Here is a 15,791-nt window from a genome sequence, read left to right as displayed (position 1 = left end):
CCCCCCGGACCCCCCCCCAAAATCCGCTCACCGCTTGAACCCCGTGTGCTGCCCGCCCCGGCACCCCGGTTTTTATGGGGCCCCCCCACGGTGATGTCAGAGGACCCTCCCACACCTGGGGGGGTCCTGGGGGACCCAAATCCTCCACACCCCCCCTTTCCCATGGGTTCCCAAATTTTCACGTGTGCTGAGGCTCCTTTTTTTGGGGGGGAGGGGAGGGGGGTCATGAAGGGAACCCCAATACCGCTGCCAGGGGTGCGGGAGTGTCGGGAACACGGAGGGGGGAGCCAATAAAGCCCCCTCAAAGCCCCCACCCCCCGTGAGCCCCCCAAGCTCCCGGACCCCTCAAAATCCCCTTGGGAGGTGTTTAGGGGTGCTAATGGCCCCCTCAAGGGGAGCAGAGATTGGGGGGACCCCCCACCCCCCCCCAAGGGGAGCAGACATTGGGGGGACCCCTCTTTGCACCCCCAGACCATAGAAACGGGGGGGCCATTAATAGCCCCTCAAAGCACCCCCAAATTTCCACGACACCCCCAAACATCCCCCGGGCCGCTCAGGGGTCCTGCGGGACCCCTTTTAACTCTGCAGACATTGGGGGGCGGGGGGGGAGGGGGGGTCACACACTTTGCCCCCCCCCCAAGAATGAAACCCCACTTTGTGACCCCCCCCACCCCGGGGGTCTCCAGGTCTCTTCCTTCCACTGAACCCAAGAGTGGGGGATGGGAGCTCCTTTTCACAGCCCCTCCCCCGGGGATCCCGTCTGCATGGGGGACCCCCAAAACGGGGTCGCCCCCCCCAAAATGGGGTTAACCCCCTACCCCCCCCGCATGTGTCCCCTGAAATTGAGGGGGGGGCTGTGGCGCATGCCTGGGTTCCCCCCCGGACCCCTCGGGGCTCGAATGTGGGTCACACTCTGGGGGGGGTGCAGATGCTGCCCCCCCACCCCTAAATTGGGGGGCCGGGGGGAGGGGGGGAATGGGTCCTCTCCGGTGACCCCCCCCCACACCCGTGTCCCCCCAAAAGGCCACAGGAGGCGGAGGATGTGCAGCCCCCACCCCCCGAGCACAGCACAGGTAAGTATCGCTCCCCCAAATTTGGGGGTGCACCCCGATTACTGGGGCTACCTCCAATTTTGGGGATCCCCCCGCACTTTGGGGGTCCCTCACCCCCCCCCTTTCCCTCCACAGAGCCTGACCCTGCCCCAACGCCCCCCCCGGATGCGGAGCAGCCCCCAGCACAGGTGAGACAACACCCTCCCCCCCCCCAAACTGGGGGGCCCCCCTCCCCTGAGGAACGGGGTACCCCAAACCGTGCCTGCCCGAGGACGGGGGTACCCCAAACTGTGCCCCCTCCCCAATTAGGGCGCCGAGGACGAGGCGGTGGCGCGGGAGCTGGAGCAGCTCTACCTGTCCCACCTGCGCCGGCTGCGGGGGGACCCCGGCGACAGCGACCCCCCCCCGAGAAACGGGGGGCCCCCATTCCCCGAGAGAGCCCCCAACACCTCGCTGGCCAACGAGATGGCCCTGCGCTACGAGGGGGGGGGTCGGTGCAGCCCCCCGGTGCTGCTGGGGAGGGGGGGGCCGGTGGAGGGGGCGCTGGTGGTGCCGGCGCGGCCCCCCCGGGGGAGGGGGAGCAGTTTGGGGGGGGCCCTGAGGGGGTGCGGGGTGGTCTTGGCCTTGGCCGTGCTGGTGCCGGTGGCCTGGGGGGACGGGGGGGGCCCCACGGCCGCGCTGGCCCTGGGGCTTTACCTGGCACTGGCCTGGCTCACGTGAGGGGGGTGGGGGGGGGGAGCCCCGATTGTCACCACCCCAAAAATTGTCACCTCCCAAAAAGTCACAGCCCCCCCACACACCATTCCACCTTAGAAAACGTGGGACACCCCTAAATCAATCTGGGGGTGGGGGGCGGGCGGTCAAGGGAACCCCCTAAATGGAAGGGCACCCCCAAATGGAAGGGCACCCCCAAATGGAAGGGCACCCCCAAATTGCCCCCCCACCCCACCCCGGGGTGGGGGCACTGTCACTTTGTGGGACATCCTCCCCCTCCCTCCCCCCCGAGTCATGTGCACTCCACGCGGGTTTTGGGGCGCCCCTGTGTACATACAGCCATGGAACGATGGTGTCCCCGAGTTCTTGTCATGGGGGGCGCTTTGAGGGGGGGAAATTTGGGGTGGGGGGGTAGGAGAGGGTTGTGTGCCTCTGTTTAGGGGTGGGGGCCGGGTCCCCCCCCTCTGCCGGCGCTGTCGCAGCCGTTTCCTGCCCTCGGGGAAGGTCCCAGCAAAGGTCACGGGGCCGTGGGTGACAAACGGCCCCCCGGGGATGGGGCAGGCTCACCTGCGGCTGTCGTGTCATGTCGTGACAGAAGGGTCTGTGACCCCCTGCGGGCAGCCAGCGGGTCCCAGATATCCTGGGAGCAAATAGGGTGGGGGTCTTGAAGAACTTGGGGGGTCCTGGATGTTCTGGGAGCAGCTGCGGAGGGGGGTTTTGAGCCCCCTTGAAGAACTTGGGGGGTCCTGGATGTTCTGGGCGCAGCTGGGGAGGGGGTCCTGAGCTCCCTTGAAGAAGTGGGGGGGTTCTGAGTGTACTGGGAGCAGCTGGGGAGGGGGTCTTGAAGAACTTGGGGTGTCCTGGATGCCCTGGGAACAGCTGGGGAGGGGGTCCTGAGCTCCCTTGAAGAAGTGGGGGGGTTCTGAGTGTCCTGGAAGCAGCTGGGGAGGGGGTCTTGAGTCCCCTTGGAGAACTGGGGTGTTCTGAGTGTACTGGGAGCAGCTGAGGTTGGGGTCCTGAGTGTTCTGGGAGCAGCTGCAGGGGTCTTGAGCCCCCTAGGATGAAGTGGGGAGTGGTCCTAAGGCCCCTTGGAGGCACTTGGGGGGTCCCGAGTGTCCTGGGAGCAGATGAGGAGGGGGACCTGAGTATCCTGGGAGCAGCTGGGGAGAGGGTCTTGAAGAACTTGGGAGGTCCTGAATGTTCTAGGAACAGCTGGGGAGGGGGTCTTGAGTGTCCTGGAAGCAGCTGCAGGTGTCTTGAGCCCCATAGGATGAAGTGGGGAGTGGTCCTGAGTATCCTGGGAACAGCTGGGGAGGGGGTCCTGAGCTCCCTTGAAGAACTGGGGGGATCCTGAGTGTCCTGGGAGCAGCTGGGGAGGGGGTCCTGAGCTCCATCCTGGGAGCAGTTGCAGGGGTCTTGAGCCCCCTAGGATGAAGTGGGGAGTGGTCCTAAGGCTCCTTGGAGGCACTTGGCGGGTCCTGAGTGTCCTGGGAGCAGCTGGGGAGGGGGTCTTGAGCCCCCTTGGAGAACTGGGGGGTCCTGGATGTCTTGGGAGCAGCTGGGGAGGGGGTCCTGAGCTCCCCTGAAGAACTGGGTGGGGTCCTGAGTATCCGCTGAGCAGCTGGGGAGGGGGTCTCAAGCCCCCTTGGAGAACTGGGATGTCCTGAGTGTCCTGGAAGCAGCTGGGGAGGGGGTCTCGAGTCCCCTAGGATGAAGTGGGGAGTGGTCCTAAGGCTCCTTGGAGGCACTTAGCGGGTCCCGAGTGTCCTGGGAGCAGCTGGGGGGGGTCCTGAGCCTCCTGGGGGTGGCCAAAGGGGGTCCCCAGCCCCCAGTGAAGCTGCCAAGGGCGTTCCCAGTGCTCAGGGAGGGTCCTCCCTGCCCTGCACCCAGCCCAAGGAGGCTGCTGTGCCCTCAGGTGACATTGGGGTGGTCCCATCTCCTCAGGACTCGCTGTGGGCAGTGTCCCAGTGATCCCTGTGACAATTAGGGGACACTCCCAGCCCCCCTGTATGGGGTGGCAGTCCCTCAGGTGACAGAGGGGGTCGCATCCTCCGCAGTCCCTGAGCCCTCTGGGTGACAGTGTGTGTGTGTGGCAGGGTCCCAGCCCTTCTGGAGTCACAGTGTGGCTGGTGGTCCTGTCCCTCCTGTCACCTCAGGTGACAGCAGGGTGGGGGGGTGGGAGGACACAGCCCTTCTGAAGTCGCTATGGGGGGGTCCCAGCCCCTCTGGACTCACTGTGGGGGTATCCTGTCATCTCTGCATGTTCTGCTCCCCCTGTAGTCCCTCAGTCCTTTGGGTGACATCGTGTGGGGGTCTCAGCTCCTCTGGAGCCACAGTGGGGGCACCTGCCAGCCCTCATGGGTCCTCAGCCCCTCAGGTAATGGTGGGGGGGGGGGGCAGCCCCTCTTAAGTCACTGCAGGAGGGTCCCAGCCCCTCAGGTAATGGTGGGTGGTTCCAGCCCTTCTCTACTCACTGAGGAGGGGGGGAAATCCTGTCCCCTCCGGGGGTGTCCTGCCTGCTCCTGTGGTCCCTCAGCCCCTGAGGGAGGGTCCCAGTCCCTCAGGTGACAGTGTGGGTGGCAACCCGTCCCCTCCGGGAGGGTCCGCTGCCCTCACGCTCCCTCAGCCCCTCATGGCGGGAGGGGGGCGGGGCCTCTCCCCTCACGGCGGGGCTCTCGCGCCGCCCGCACGTGCGCTCCTCGCGCTGCGCATGAGCGCGGCTCCCCTGGCCCCGCCCACCACGCTCCCCGAGCCCGCCAAAGCAGCGCGTTCCCATTGGCCGCCCCTTTCCCGCCCGCCCCGCGTGAACGGGCGTCGCCATGGCAACCCGCCAATGGGCAGCGCGCGAGTGACGAGCGGGTGGGCGGGGCTTCGGCGGCGGCGGCGGCGGCGCGCGCGCTTTTTCGGCCGCTGCTTCGGCCCTGGCGGGCGCCGGAGCCGCCGCCATGAGCGGGGCCGGGGCCGGGACAGACCGACCGTCCCCGGCCAAGCTCCGCCGTCTGGACGAGCCCACCGGGACGGGCCCTGCCGCCGCCGTTAGCCGCGGGGAGACGGCTCGTTCCCCCACCCCCGCCGGAGGTCGTGGTGAGGGCCGCAGCGCGCGCGCGCGGGGCAACGGGTCCGGGCATGCGCGGGGCGGCTGCGGCGGGGACGCGCGCGCGCCCCCTGGCGGCTGCCCGGAGATCGCGGCTTTGGCCGGGGAGAGGCTGGAGACCCCCAAGGAGGGGCTGGAGACCCCCGGGGAGGGCACGGGGGAGCCGAAGGTCACCGGAAAGGTCATGGCCAGCCTGGAGACCACCGAGGAGGCCGAGGGGGACCTGGAGACCATCAACAGAAGCAAAGGGAGCCTGGAGAACACAAGTGGTGACTGCTTGGAGCAAGAAAAAGGGGGTTCGGAGACCACCAGAGAGGCCATGGGAGACCTGGAAATTGCTGTCACACACTCCTTGGAGAAGAACAAGGGTGTCCCGGAGGCTCCCATGGAATCCAAGGGAAGCGTGGAGACCACCAGCGAGGCCACGGGTGGTCTGGAGACCAGCAGGGAGGTCACAGGGAGCCCTGGGACCACCAATGGGCGCAAAGGGAGCCTGGAGACAGCCGTCACTCGCTGCTTGGAGCAAGGCAGAAGGAGCAAGGGGGGCCTGGAGACCACCACCAAGGTCCTGGGCAGCATGGAGAGTGATGCTTCTTCTGGTGGGGAGCAAAAAAGCACCAGCAGGCGCAAGGCAAAGACCCCTGTGAGGCCCAGGGTGAGCGTAGAGACTGCCAGTCCCCCGTGCTTGGAGTGGGAGAGAAGCCTGGACACCAGCAGGGAGAGCTTGGAGGACTTGGAGGCCACCAGAGAAGACACAGGGAGCCCGGAGACCACCATCACTGGCCACGTGAGGCGGGACAGAGAGCAGAAAGGAGGCGTGGAGTTCCCCACGGAGCCCGAGGAGGGCCTGGAGCCCACAGCCTGCGTGGGGCAGAGCCGGGGCGGCCCCGGCCTCCCAGATCTCATGGGGGTCCCGGAGCCCGCGGGGGTGCCGGTCCCCAAGGAGCACGTGGCCGAGGAGAGCGCGGTGATCTCCCTGGACGAGGACGAGGAGGAGGAGGAGGAGCGGGATGAAGGGCCGGCGCGGTACCTGGCGGCGCTGGAGGCCGTGCAGCTGGAGCTGGAGGCCGTGGAGGAGGAGGCGGCTCGAGCCTTCCGCCGCCTGCGCGCCCGCTTCTGCCTCCGCCGCCGGCCGCACCTGCAGCGGCGCAACCGCCTCATCCAGCACATCCCCGGCTTCTGGGTCACCGCCGTATCCTTGGGGGGATCCGTTTTGGGGTGGGGGGCACGGGGGAACCTCCAGATCCATCTTTCCTTGACGCCCCCGCCGTGCGCAGTTCCTGAACCACCCGCAGCTCTCGGCCATGATCAGCGACCGCGACGAGGACGCGCTGAGCTACATGACGAGTTTGCAGGTGCCTGGAGGGGTTTTGGGGGGAAATTTGGGGGTTTGTGGCCCCCCCCCCCCACACCGAGGTAACACACCTGGGCCTGCAGGTGGAGGAGTTCGGGCAGAGCCGCCCCGGGTGCCGCATCCGGTTCTTCTTCAGCGTCAATCCCTATTTCCAGAACGACGTCGTGGCCAAGGAGTTCGTGCGCGGCCCCTCCGGTGGGTGTTGGGGCAGGGAGGGGGGGCACCCCCACTTTCTACAGCCCAACGAGGGGGTTTGGGGGCTCCAGAGTCACCCCCTTGTGCGTTGTCCTTCCTCTCAGGTCACCTGGTGTCCCACTCGACCCCGATCCGGTGGTGGCAGGGGCAGGACCCCCGGACCCGTCCCCACAAGGGTCCCCCGGCCCCTCGGAGCTTCTTTGCGTGGTTTGGGGATCACAGCTTCCCTGCAGGGGACCGTGTGGCTGAGGTGAGCCCAGTGCTCCCAGTATCTCCTCCCAGTGCTCCCAGTACCCCCCTGACCTCCCCATCTCCCCCAGATCATCAAGGAGGAGCTTTGGCCCAACCCGCTCCAGTTCTACCTGCTGGGGGAGGGCGCCGAGGGACCCCCTGACAGGTGAGCTGCACCCCGGGGGGGGGTTTGGGGGGGCTCCAGGGGAGGGAACCCCAAACTTTCACCCCCCCCATTAACGCCCCCTCCCCAGTGAGAGCGGCGAGGACTGCGTGGTGATCCTGGATGACGACGAGGACGTGCAGGAGATCCCAGATGATGGGGACGGTATGTGACCGACCCCCCCTCTCCCTACCCTGGGGGGACCCCAAAACTCCTCACCTGAGGAAATAGGGGTGTGCGACCCCCCCCAGAGTCCTCTTGGTTGGGGAGTAGGCGTTGATTTTGTGTCCCCCAATCCTCCCCCTCCAGGCAGTGGCGTGGAAGAGATCCCAACAGAGGAGCCCCCCAACCCCCCCGTGGGACAGAAAGACCCCCACAGGGGCAGAATTTAACTGGGGGGGGGGATCTGGGGGTGCTGCACATCTCCACCCCCCCAGCATTGCGGGTAACGAGGGGCTGGGGGCCCCCAACACAGCTCAGGGTGTTCGAAGGCCTTTCACCCCCCTGCTCCCCAAAACTTTCATGACCCCACCCCCCCCCACCTCCGGGGATCCCCAATCTCCCCAGCTCCATTACCTGGGGGGTGAGGGGGTCCCCTTAAATCCCTCCCACCCCACACAAGGGGAGAAACACAACCATTTCCTGACCATTTTTGTACATTTTGGGTTAAAAACTTGTAAAATTTTCTTTTGATATCTAAAAATATATTATAATAAAGAGAAAGTTTTAACAGATTCACAGAGACTTGCCTTCAACCCCGAGGGAACTGGGGGGGGATTTCAGGGTGATTTGACTCCCCTGGGTCAGTCCCCTCCTCACCTGCTGCAGGTGTTGGGGTCTGGGGCTGGGGGGGAGAGAGAGAGAGACCCCCAAAGAGCCAGGGACCCCCGCGAGTGCCCCCCCAGCACCACAGAGAGGGGGAAACCCCCCCTCCTTTCCAGCCCATCCCGGTGCCTCCATCCCCCGGTCGGGGCGGCGGTGCCGTGGTCGCCGCCGGGCCCGGCTCCTCCCGCAGCTCCTGCTCCAGCACCGGCTCCCCGAGCTCTGCCAGACCCCCGGGACCCCGAACCGCCCGTGGAACCGCACCGGGCTGCGGGGGGAGATCAGCGGCGGGGGAAACGCTCCGGGCCGGGTCCGTACGCACCGGCACGGCCGGTCCTGGAGTGGCGGATGCAGCAGCACACGACACGCGTGCCGCCGGCCCGGTCCCGCTGCCCCAGCCTCGCCCCGGTCCTGGTCCCGTTCCTGCTGCCCCATCCTCGCCCTGGTACCGGTTCCGGTCCCACCATCCCAGCCTCGCTACGGTCCCGTTCCCCGTTCCGGTCCCGTTCCCGGTTCCCGCTTCCCCAGCCTCGCTCCGGTCCTGTTCCCTTCCCCGTCCCGTTCCCCCAGCTTCGCTCCGGTCCCGTTCCCGTTCCCCGTCCCGGTCCCGGTCCCGTTCCCGGTTCGCGCTGCCCCAGTCTCGCTCCAGTCCCGGTTCCGGTCCCACTGCCCCAGCCTCGCTACGGTCCCGTTCCCCGTTCCGGTCCCGTTCCCGGTCCCGTTCCCGCTGCCCCAGCCTCGCTCCGGTCCCGTTCCCGCTGCCCCAGCCTCGCTCCGGTCCTGTTCCCGTTCCCTGTCCGGTTCCCGTTGCCCCACCCTCGCTCCCGGTCCCGTTTCCTCCTGCTCCTCCTCGCCCTCCCGCACGGGGACGCCACAGCCGCGCGTCTCCACCAATCAGCGGGCAGCTCCCGGTGCTGGCCGCGCCCTCACCAATCAGCAAGAGGGACATCCGCATAGGCCACGCCCCCGCGCGACACCACCCGGCTGTATTGAAGGCGTGACCAACCCAAGCCCCGCCCCGAGGGGGCGAACCCCCCGCCCCCGGACCCCCCAAAAAACCACGAGCACCCCCAGACCAGGGGCACAGACAGAGACAGAGCACAGGCTGCAGACTGAGGGGCTTTAATGCCCCCCACAGCACCAAGGGGGGTCCCCGGGGGTCCCAGGGGGTTTGGGGGGGCTCCCGGGGGTCCCAGAGATTTTGGGGGGGCTCCCGGGGGTCCCAGGGATTTTGGGGGGGCTCCCGGGGGTCCCTATGAGGCGGAGTCGGAGGCCTCGGAGCTGTCCTTGACGTCGGTGCTCTCAGTGGTCTCGCTGACCTCGCTGACGTCTTTGCTGTCGCCCCCCCCGTCCTCGTGGTGTTGTTGGGGTCCCGTGGGGGGGGCGTTCGAGGGGGGCCCCCCCGAGCCGCAGACCCCATCCCCACCCCGGGGGGGCTCGGTGGGGGCCGGGGGCCGGCCCCGCTCCTTCTGCTCCACCTGCTTCCTCAGCTGGGGGGGGAGCAGAGAGGGGGTTACACCTGGGGGTGTGGGAGCCCCCCCCAGGTGGGTTTTTGGGGGTCCCAGGGGGATGGAAGAGTCCCCAGCGGGTTTTTGGGGGTCCCAGAGGGAGGATGGAGACGGTTTTTGGGGGTCCTGGAGGGGATGGAAGCCCCCCCAAGAGAATTTTTGGTGGTTCCAGAGGGATGTAAGCCACCCCAGGAGGGTTTTTGGGGTCCCTAGAAGCCCCCCAGGAGGGTTTTTGGAGGTCCCAGGAGGGTTTTTTGGGGTCTCAGGAGGGGTTTTCGGGGTCTCAGGGGGATAGAAGCCCCCCAGTAGGGTTTTTGGGGTCCATGGAAGCCCCCCAGTAGGGTTTTTGGGGTCCATGGAAGCCCCCCAGTAGGGTTTTTGGGGTCCCTGGAAGCCCCCCAGGAGGGTTTTTGGGGGTCCCAGGGATGATGGAAGCCCCCCAGCAGGGTTTTTGGGGTCCCAGGAGGGTTTTTGGGGGGCTGTACCTCGTCTGCCATTTGGGTCAGGTCCCGTTTCATGGCGTACGCGTCCTCCCCGTCCGCGTAGTACTTGGGCTCCACCTCGCTGATCCTGGGGGGGATTTTGGGGGTTCAAAAATGGGGTGGGGGTCCCAACCCCCACCCAAACCCCCCCAAATTTCCTCCTGCAGCTCCCCCAAAGCCCCCGACCCCCCCAGCCCAGACTCACTGGAAGTTGAGGGTGTTGGAGTAGAGGTGCAGCGCTGCCCGGTTGCTGCCAAGGACAAACGGGGGGGTTATTTTGGGGTGCTCCTGGGGGGGTTTTGGGGGGATTTTTGGGATTTTGGGGGGGTCTCACCTCTTGCGGACGTGCAGGGACACGTATTTGGCGTTGAAGTTCTCGATCATGGCCCGGGATGCCTGGTCCATCAGCTTCTGTGCCAGCCCCAGGCGCCGGTGCGAGCGCTTCACCGCCTGGGGGGACCCCGAAACGGGCTGGGACACCCCAAAAAACCCCAGGGGACCCAAAACGGGCTGGGACACCCCAAAAAACCCCAGGGGACCCCGAAACGGGCTGGGACACCCCAAAAAACCCCAGGGGACCCCGAAACGGGCTGGGACACCCCAAAAAACCCCAGGGGACCCAAAACGGGCTGGACACCCCAAAAAACCCCAGGGGACCCCGAAACGGGCTGGGACACCCCAAAAAAACCTACAGGAACCCAAAACGGGCTGGGACACCCCAAAAAAACCTACAGGAACCCAAAACGGGCTGGGACACCCCAAAAAAACCTACAGGAACACAAAACGGGCTGGGACACCCCAAAAAAACCTACAGGAACCCAAAACGGGCTGGGACACCCCAAAAAAACCTACAGGAACACAAAACGGGCTGGGACACCCCAAAAAAACCCCACAGGAACCCAAAACGGGCTGTGGGACCCCAAAACGGGCTGGGACAGCCCAAAAACCCCCAGGTGACCCCAAAACCCCTCCAGGAGCCCCCCCAAACCCATTCCAAGAGCCCCCCAGACCCCCCCTCACCAGGGAGGTGATGTGTCCGTGGGGGACGTCATCGGGGTCTTCCTCCCTGCAGGAGCATAGGAGGGGTTCGGGGGGGGGTGAGACCCCCAAATCCCCCTGGGGACCCCCCCGGGACCCCCCCAAAGCTCAGGAGAAGCGGGGGGAAGGGGGGGAAGCCCCCCCAGGCCACACTCACATCTTGGCCAGGACGTAGCCAACGATCTTCCCGTTCTCATCCTCGGCGATGTAAGAGAGCTGGGGGGAAAGTGAGGGGGGGGCTCAGGTGAGGGCCCTGGGGGGGGATCCAGGGGGTCCTGGGTGACAATTCAGGGTCTCAGGTGTGCCTAGGAGGGATCCAGGTGTTTCAGGGGGAGACTGAGGGGCACCGTGGGGGTTAAATCCCGGTGTCCCGGGGCACCTGGGGGGTTAAATCCCGGTGTCCCGGGAACGGGGGGGTTAAATCCCGCTGTCCCGGGAACGGGGGGGTTAAATCCCGGTGTCCCGGTGTCCCGGGGGGGGTCAGGGGTGGATCCCGGGCCGCACCTGGGGCCAGGAGAGGCCGTGGTAGAAATAATATTTCATCTGGTAGTTCTCGGGCAGGCAGAGCAGGTTGCAGTGCTGCATGTTCATCAGGTCCTCGGGCTGCCGGGAGGGGCGGAACCGGAACCGGAACCGGGGCAGTCAGCCCGGAACCGGCCCCGGTGCTGCCCAACACCGGCAGGGGCTCTCGGAGACCCCCCCGCGCACGGGGCCCACCTCAGAGCCGCCAAACGGCACCGAGATGCGGTACTGCCCCCCTGAGAGCCCGGTTCCCCTCCCAAAGCCCGGTGTCCCCCTCGGATCCCGGTTCTCCCGGTTTGACACCCGGTAAAGCACCTGCAGAGCCCGGTCCCCACCTCAGACGCCTCATGAAACCCCAGATCCCCCTGCCAGAGCCCGGTGCTCCCCTCACACCCCTCCCAGGGCCCGGTGTTTCCCTCACAACTCCCGCCATGGCCCGGTATCACCGTCAGGTCTCTCGCCGGTGCCCGGCTCTCCCTCGCCGAGTCCCGGCTGAGCCCCCCTGCCCCTGCCCGGCCGCCCACCCGCGCGTTCCGGATGTTCATGGCTGCGGCCGCCCGCTCTCAGTCGCGTTTCCCCGTCCTGGTTCCGCTCCCGGTCCCGGCGCCGTTCCCGGTCCCGGTCCCCTCACGAGCCGCTTCCGCCGGAAGTTCTTTTCTGACCAATCAGAGCAGAGCCCGCCCACCGTAATTCCGCTGAATTGACAGGCGCCCCAGCCAATCAGCATGCGGCGTGGCAAGCTAAGCCCCGCCCCGCTACCACCTTTGCTTTCAGGCAATCAGCGGCGAGTTCCGCGCGTGCCCCGGTGCGGGCGGGCTTTGCCCCCTCCCACCCCCCCTCTCCGGCCAATCACATATGGTTGTGCTGATGATTGACAGCGATACGAGCCAATGGGGAGAGACGGAAGGCGGGGCATCGCCGGGCTCGGAGGCCGCGTGGGCGAACACGTTTTATTGCGATGGAGGAGGGGCTCGGGGCTGGACGGGGACTCGAGGGGGTCCCCACACCCGGGGGGGCTCGAGATGAACCCCCCACACCTGAGCAGGGTCCCCTTCACGGGGTTTCCCAACTTCCTGTGTGGTCTCGTGGCCACATTCCTGGGGTTTGTCCCCAAATCCCCGGGTGTCCCCACTCGGGGCAGGGGTCGTGTCCACTCGGGGGGGTTGTTTCCACTCAGGACAGAGTGTCCCCACTCATACGGTGTCCCCAGTCCTTGTCCCCGCAGCGTTCCCGTCCTGGAGTGTCCCTGGAGAGCCTCCAGCCACGGCGTCCATCTCTGCTCTCTGTCCCCTCTGTGACCGCTCCCCACCCCAAAATTTGGGTCTGGGGGCGAGGGGCTCCGCCGGGCTCAGGGCTGCATGCGCAGGGCCCCGTCCAGCCTCACCACCTCCCCGTTGATCATGGGGTTCTCGGCCAGGGCTTGCACCAGGTGCGCGTACTCCGCGGGGTCCCCGAGGCGCGACGGGAACGGCACCTGCTGCCCCAAAAACTTCCGCACCTTCTCGGGCAAACCGGCCAGCAGCGGCGTGGAGAACAGCCCTGGGGAACCCCAAAAGCAGGCCGTCAACGGGGGCGCCCCCCCCGCCCACCCTCCCAGCAGTGCCCCCCGGGCGGCCCTACCTGGGGCGATGGTGACCACGCGGATGCCCAGCGGGGCCAGGTCGCGGGCGATGGGCAGGGTCATGCCCACGATGCCGCCCTTGGAGGCCGAGTAGGCCGCTTGTCCCACCTGTGGGGAGGTGCTGTGGTCACCGCAGGGGTCTCTGACCCCCCCCGGTGGCTCCCAGGGCGGCCGGGGGTCGCTCACCTGGCCCTCGAAGGCGGCCACGCTGGCGGTGTTGACCACGAGCCCGCGGTGGCCGTCGGCGTCCGGCTTGTTCTGGCTCATGAGCTGCACGCTCAGGCGGATCACGTTGAAGGTCCCCACCAGGTTCACCTGGGGACGGAGAAGGATTTGGGGCGGGGGTCTTGTGGGCGCCACCAAACCCTGCTGGTAGCCCCACAGCCCCTTGTGTTGTGCTGGGAACACCCCAAAGTCCCACATCTACAGCCAACCCACTGAGCAGGGTATCCATGCCAGTGAGCAGGTAATCTATCCATTGACCAGGTCACCCACCCACTGACCAGATCATTCACCCACTGATGATGTCATCCACCCACTGATCAGGTCATCTACCCATTGACCAGGTCATCCACCCACTGACCAGGTCATCTACTCATTGACCAGGTCATCCACCTACTGACCAGGTTATCCACCTACTGCCCAGGTCATCCATGCCACTGACCAGGTCATGCACCCATTCACCAGGTCATGCACCCATTGATGATTTGATGATGTCATCCATGCAGTCACCCACCCATTAAGCAGGTCATCCACACCACTGACCAGGTCATCCACCTACTGACCAGGTTATCCACCTACTGCCCAGGTCATCCATGCCACTGACCAGGTCATGCACCCATTCACCAGGTCATCCACCCATTGACCAGGTCATCTACCCATTGATGATGTCATCCATGCCATTGACCAGGTCATCTACACCACTGACCAGGTCATCCACCCTCTGACCAGGTCACCCCTCACTGACCAAGTCATCTACCCATTGACCAGGTCATCCACCCACTCACCAGTTCATCCACCCAATGATCAGATCATTCACCCATTGATGATGTCATCCATGCCATTGACCAGGTCACCCCTCACTGACCAGCTCACCCCTCATCCACCCAATGACGAGGTCACCCCTCACTGACCAGGTCATCCACCCACTGACCAGGTCATCCACCTAGTCACCAGTTCATCCACCCAATGATCAGATCATTCACCCATTGATGATGTCATCCACGCCATTGACCAGGTCATCCATCCACTGACCAGGTCACCACTCACTGACTAGATCATCCACCCACTGATGATGTCATCCACCCACTGACCAGATCATCCACCCACTGATGATGTCATCCACCCACTGACCAGGTCATCCACCCATTGACCAGATCACCCACCTACTGACCAGGTCATCCATGCCACTGAGCAGGTCATCCACCCACTGATGATGTCATTCACGCCATTGACCAGGTCATCCATCCACTGACCAGGTCACCCCTCACTGACTAGATCATCCACTCACTGATGATGTCATCCACCCACTGACCAGGTCATCCACCCATTGATGATGTCATTCATGCCAATGACCAGGTCATCTACCCATTGACCAGGTCACCCCTCACTGACCAGATCATCCACCCATTGAAGACGTCATCCACCCACTGATGATGTCATCCACCCACTGATGATGTCATCCACCCACTGACCAGGTCATCCACCCATTGACAAGGTCATCCATGCCACTGACCTGGTCACCCCCCACTGACCAGGTCACCCCCCATCCACCCCACTGACCACAGACACCCCCATCCCACTGCCCAGAACCCCCCAGCCCACCCCGAGCCCCCCACTGACGTTGATGACCCTCTGGAAGTCCTCCAGGTCGTGCACTTTGTCCTTCTTGCTGTTGTAGGTCTTGACGGCGATGCCGATGCCGGCGCAGTTCACGGCCAGGTCCAGGCGGCCAAACTTCTTCTGGGCCACGGCCAGCGCCGCCGCCACCTCCTCGGGAGAGGTCACCTGGGGGTGTCACCGAGGGGGTGTCACCGCTGGGGGGGTTAAGGTGGGATGGCAGCAGTGCCCCCCCCCGGTCAAGGTGGTCTCAAATCGAGGGGGTGGCCAAGGTGGCCCCCACATCCTCAGCTGAGGTCACCTGGGGGCTGTGCTAGGGGGGGAATGTCATCAGAGGGGACAAGGACAAGGTGGGATGTCACCAGCAAGGTCAAGGTGACCCTGACTCCTCGGTCAAGGTCATGCTGGCCCCAGTTTGAGCTGGGGGGGGCAATGTCACCAGTGGGGTCAAGGTGGTCCCCACCTCCTTGGCCAAGGCCACCTGTGGGGTCAAGGAGGCTCCACATCAGGGTGGGATGTCACCTGAGAGGTCAAAGGTCACCAGTAGTGTCATGGTGGCCTCACACTCAGGGCTAATGTCACCAGCGGGGGGGGCGTCACACTGTCCCCGTGTGCAGGGGGGTACCACCGGCGGGGGGGGTCCCGGTGTCCCCCTGTTGAGTGGGGTGTCACCGGCGGGGGGATCCCGGTGTCCCCGTGTGCAGGCGGGTGTCCCCGCCGTGCTGAAGGCGGAGGAGCCCCGCAGCCCCCCCGGTGCTCACGTCGGCGGGGGCGAAGGCGCAGTGCTCGCCCAGCTCCTGGGCCAGCTGGCCCCCGGCGGACGCGGGCAGGTCCAGCAGCACCACCCGCGCCCCGCGCTCCAGCAGCCGCTCCACCGTGGCCCGGCCCAGCCCGGAGCCGCCGCCGGTCACCAGCGCCACCAGGCCCTGCGGGAGGGAGGGGGACACAGAGGGGTCAGCGAGGAGGGGAGACCCCGACCCCACCCCCCAAAAACATCCCCGGGGACCGCGGGGTCCGGGGGGGGTCCCGGTACCTTCACGCTGCGAATCGCCGCCATCGCCGCCGGCTGGCCAATGAGGGCGGGGGGCGGCACCGGGAGGGGCGGGAGGGAGCGGGAGGGACGGGAGGGGACCGGGGAGGGACCGGGAGGGGAGTG

The 15,791-nt window shown here is 66.1% G+C and overlaps 3 protein-coding genes and 1 long non-coding RNA gene across 4 annotated transcripts; 2 read left to right on the top strand and 2 right to left on the bottom strand.

Annotated features, from left to right (window-relative positions):
• The first annotated feature begins 773 nt into the window (after positions 1–773).
• On the top strand, positions 774–2,121 carry LOC121340069. Its single transcript, XR_005953253.1, has 3 exons — positions 774–1,073; positions 1,188–1,240; positions 1,362–2,121. It is a non-coding gene; the product is annotated as an uncharacterized LOC121340069 (long non-coding RNA).
• Positions 2,122–4,616: 2,495 nt separating this feature from the next.
• Positions 4,617–7,520, top strand: LOC121340064 (testis-specific Y-encoded-like protein 4). Its single transcript, XM_041412457.1, has 7 exons — positions 4,617–6,052; positions 6,138–6,215; positions 6,298–6,409; positions 6,514–6,659; positions 6,730–6,806; positions 6,895–6,968; positions 7,113–7,520. Exons 1-7 carry the CDS (start codon positions 4,712–4,714, stop codon positions 7,193–7,195), a joined length of 1,911 nt encoding a protein of 636 aa, XP_041268391.1. The 5' UTR covers positions 4,617–4,711; the 3' UTR covers positions 7,196–7,520.
• A 1,211-nt stretch (positions 7,521–8,731) lies between these two features.
• On the bottom strand, positions 8,732–11,907 carry NAA10 (N-alpha-acetyltransferase 10, NatA catalytic subunit). The gene is made up of 8 exons (XM_041412466.1): positions 11,700–11,907; positions 11,158–11,256; positions 10,811–10,869; positions 10,636–10,681; positions 9,950–10,065; positions 9,821–9,865; positions 9,619–9,703; positions 8,732–9,115 (listed from the first exon to the last, which is right to left on the bottom strand). Exons 1-8 carry the CDS (start codon positions 11,718–11,720, stop codon positions 8,879–8,881), a joined length of 708 nt encoding a protein of 235 aa, XP_041268400.1. The 5' UTR covers positions 11,721–11,907; the 3' UTR covers positions 8,732–8,878.
• Positions 11,908–12,099: 192 nt separating this feature from the next.
• On the bottom strand, positions 12,100–15,785 carry HSD17B10 (hydroxysteroid 17-beta dehydrogenase 10). Its single transcript, XM_041412465.1, has 6 exons — positions 15,669–15,785; positions 15,397–15,561; positions 14,639–14,803; positions 12,983–13,111; positions 12,796–12,904; positions 12,100–12,714 (listed from the first exon to the last, which is right to left on the bottom strand). The coding sequence occupies exons 1-6, from the start codon at positions 15,690–15,692 to the stop codon at positions 12,524–12,526; spliced, it is 783 nt and encodes a 260-aa protein (XP_041268399.1). The 5' UTR covers positions 15,693–15,785; the 3' UTR covers positions 12,100–12,523.
• Between the last annotated feature and the right edge of the window lie 6 nt (positions 15,786–15,791).

This window comes from Onychostruthus taczanowskii, unplaced genomic scaffold (genome assembly GCF_017590055.1).
Source record: "Onychostruthus taczanowskii isolate IOZ18803 unplaced genomic scaffold, ASM1759005v1 scaffold394, whole genome shotgun sequence".
Lineage (NCBI taxonomy): Eukaryota > Metazoa > Chordata > Aves > Passeriformes > Passeridae > Onychostruthus > Onychostruthus taczanowskii.
This window is presented reverse-complemented; position numbering and strand designations above follow the sequence as displayed.

Coding starts and splice junctions, on each gene's coding strand:
- NAA10 (XM_041412466.1), bottom strand. CDS start 11,720: ATGAACATCCGGAACGCGCGG. Junction 10,870..11,157: donor ACGGCCTCTCCTGGCCCCAG/GTGCGGCCCGGG, acceptor CTTTCCCCCCAG/CTCTCTTACATCGCCGAGGA. Junction 9,866..9,949: donor TCCCTGCACGTCCGCAAGAG/GTGAGACCCCCC, acceptor TGTCCTTGGCAG/CAACCGGGCAGCGCTGCACC.
- LOC121340064 (XM_041412457.1), top strand. CDS start 4,712: ATGAGCGGGGCCGGGGCCGGGACAGACCGACCGTCCCCGGCCAAGCTC. Junction 6,216..6,297: donor GCTACATGACGAGTTTGCAG/GTGCCTGGAGGG, acceptor CTGGGCCTGCAG/GTGGAGGAGTTCGGGCAGAG. Junction 6,807..6,894: donor GCCGAGGGACCCCCTGACAG/GTGAGCTGCACC, acceptor CCCCCTCCCCAG/TGAGAGCGGCGAGGACTGCG.
- HSD17B10 (XM_041412465.1), bottom strand. CDS start 15,692: ATGGCGGCGATTCGCAGCGTGAAG. Junction 15,562..15,668: donor CGGCGATTCGCAGCGTGAAG/GTACCGGGACCC, acceptor TCCCTCCCGCAG/GGCCTGGTGGCGCTGGTGAC. Junction 12,715..12,795: donor CGTGGTCACCATCGCCCCAG/GTAGGGCCGCCC, acceptor GGGGTTCCCCAG/GGCTGTTCTCCACGCCGCTG.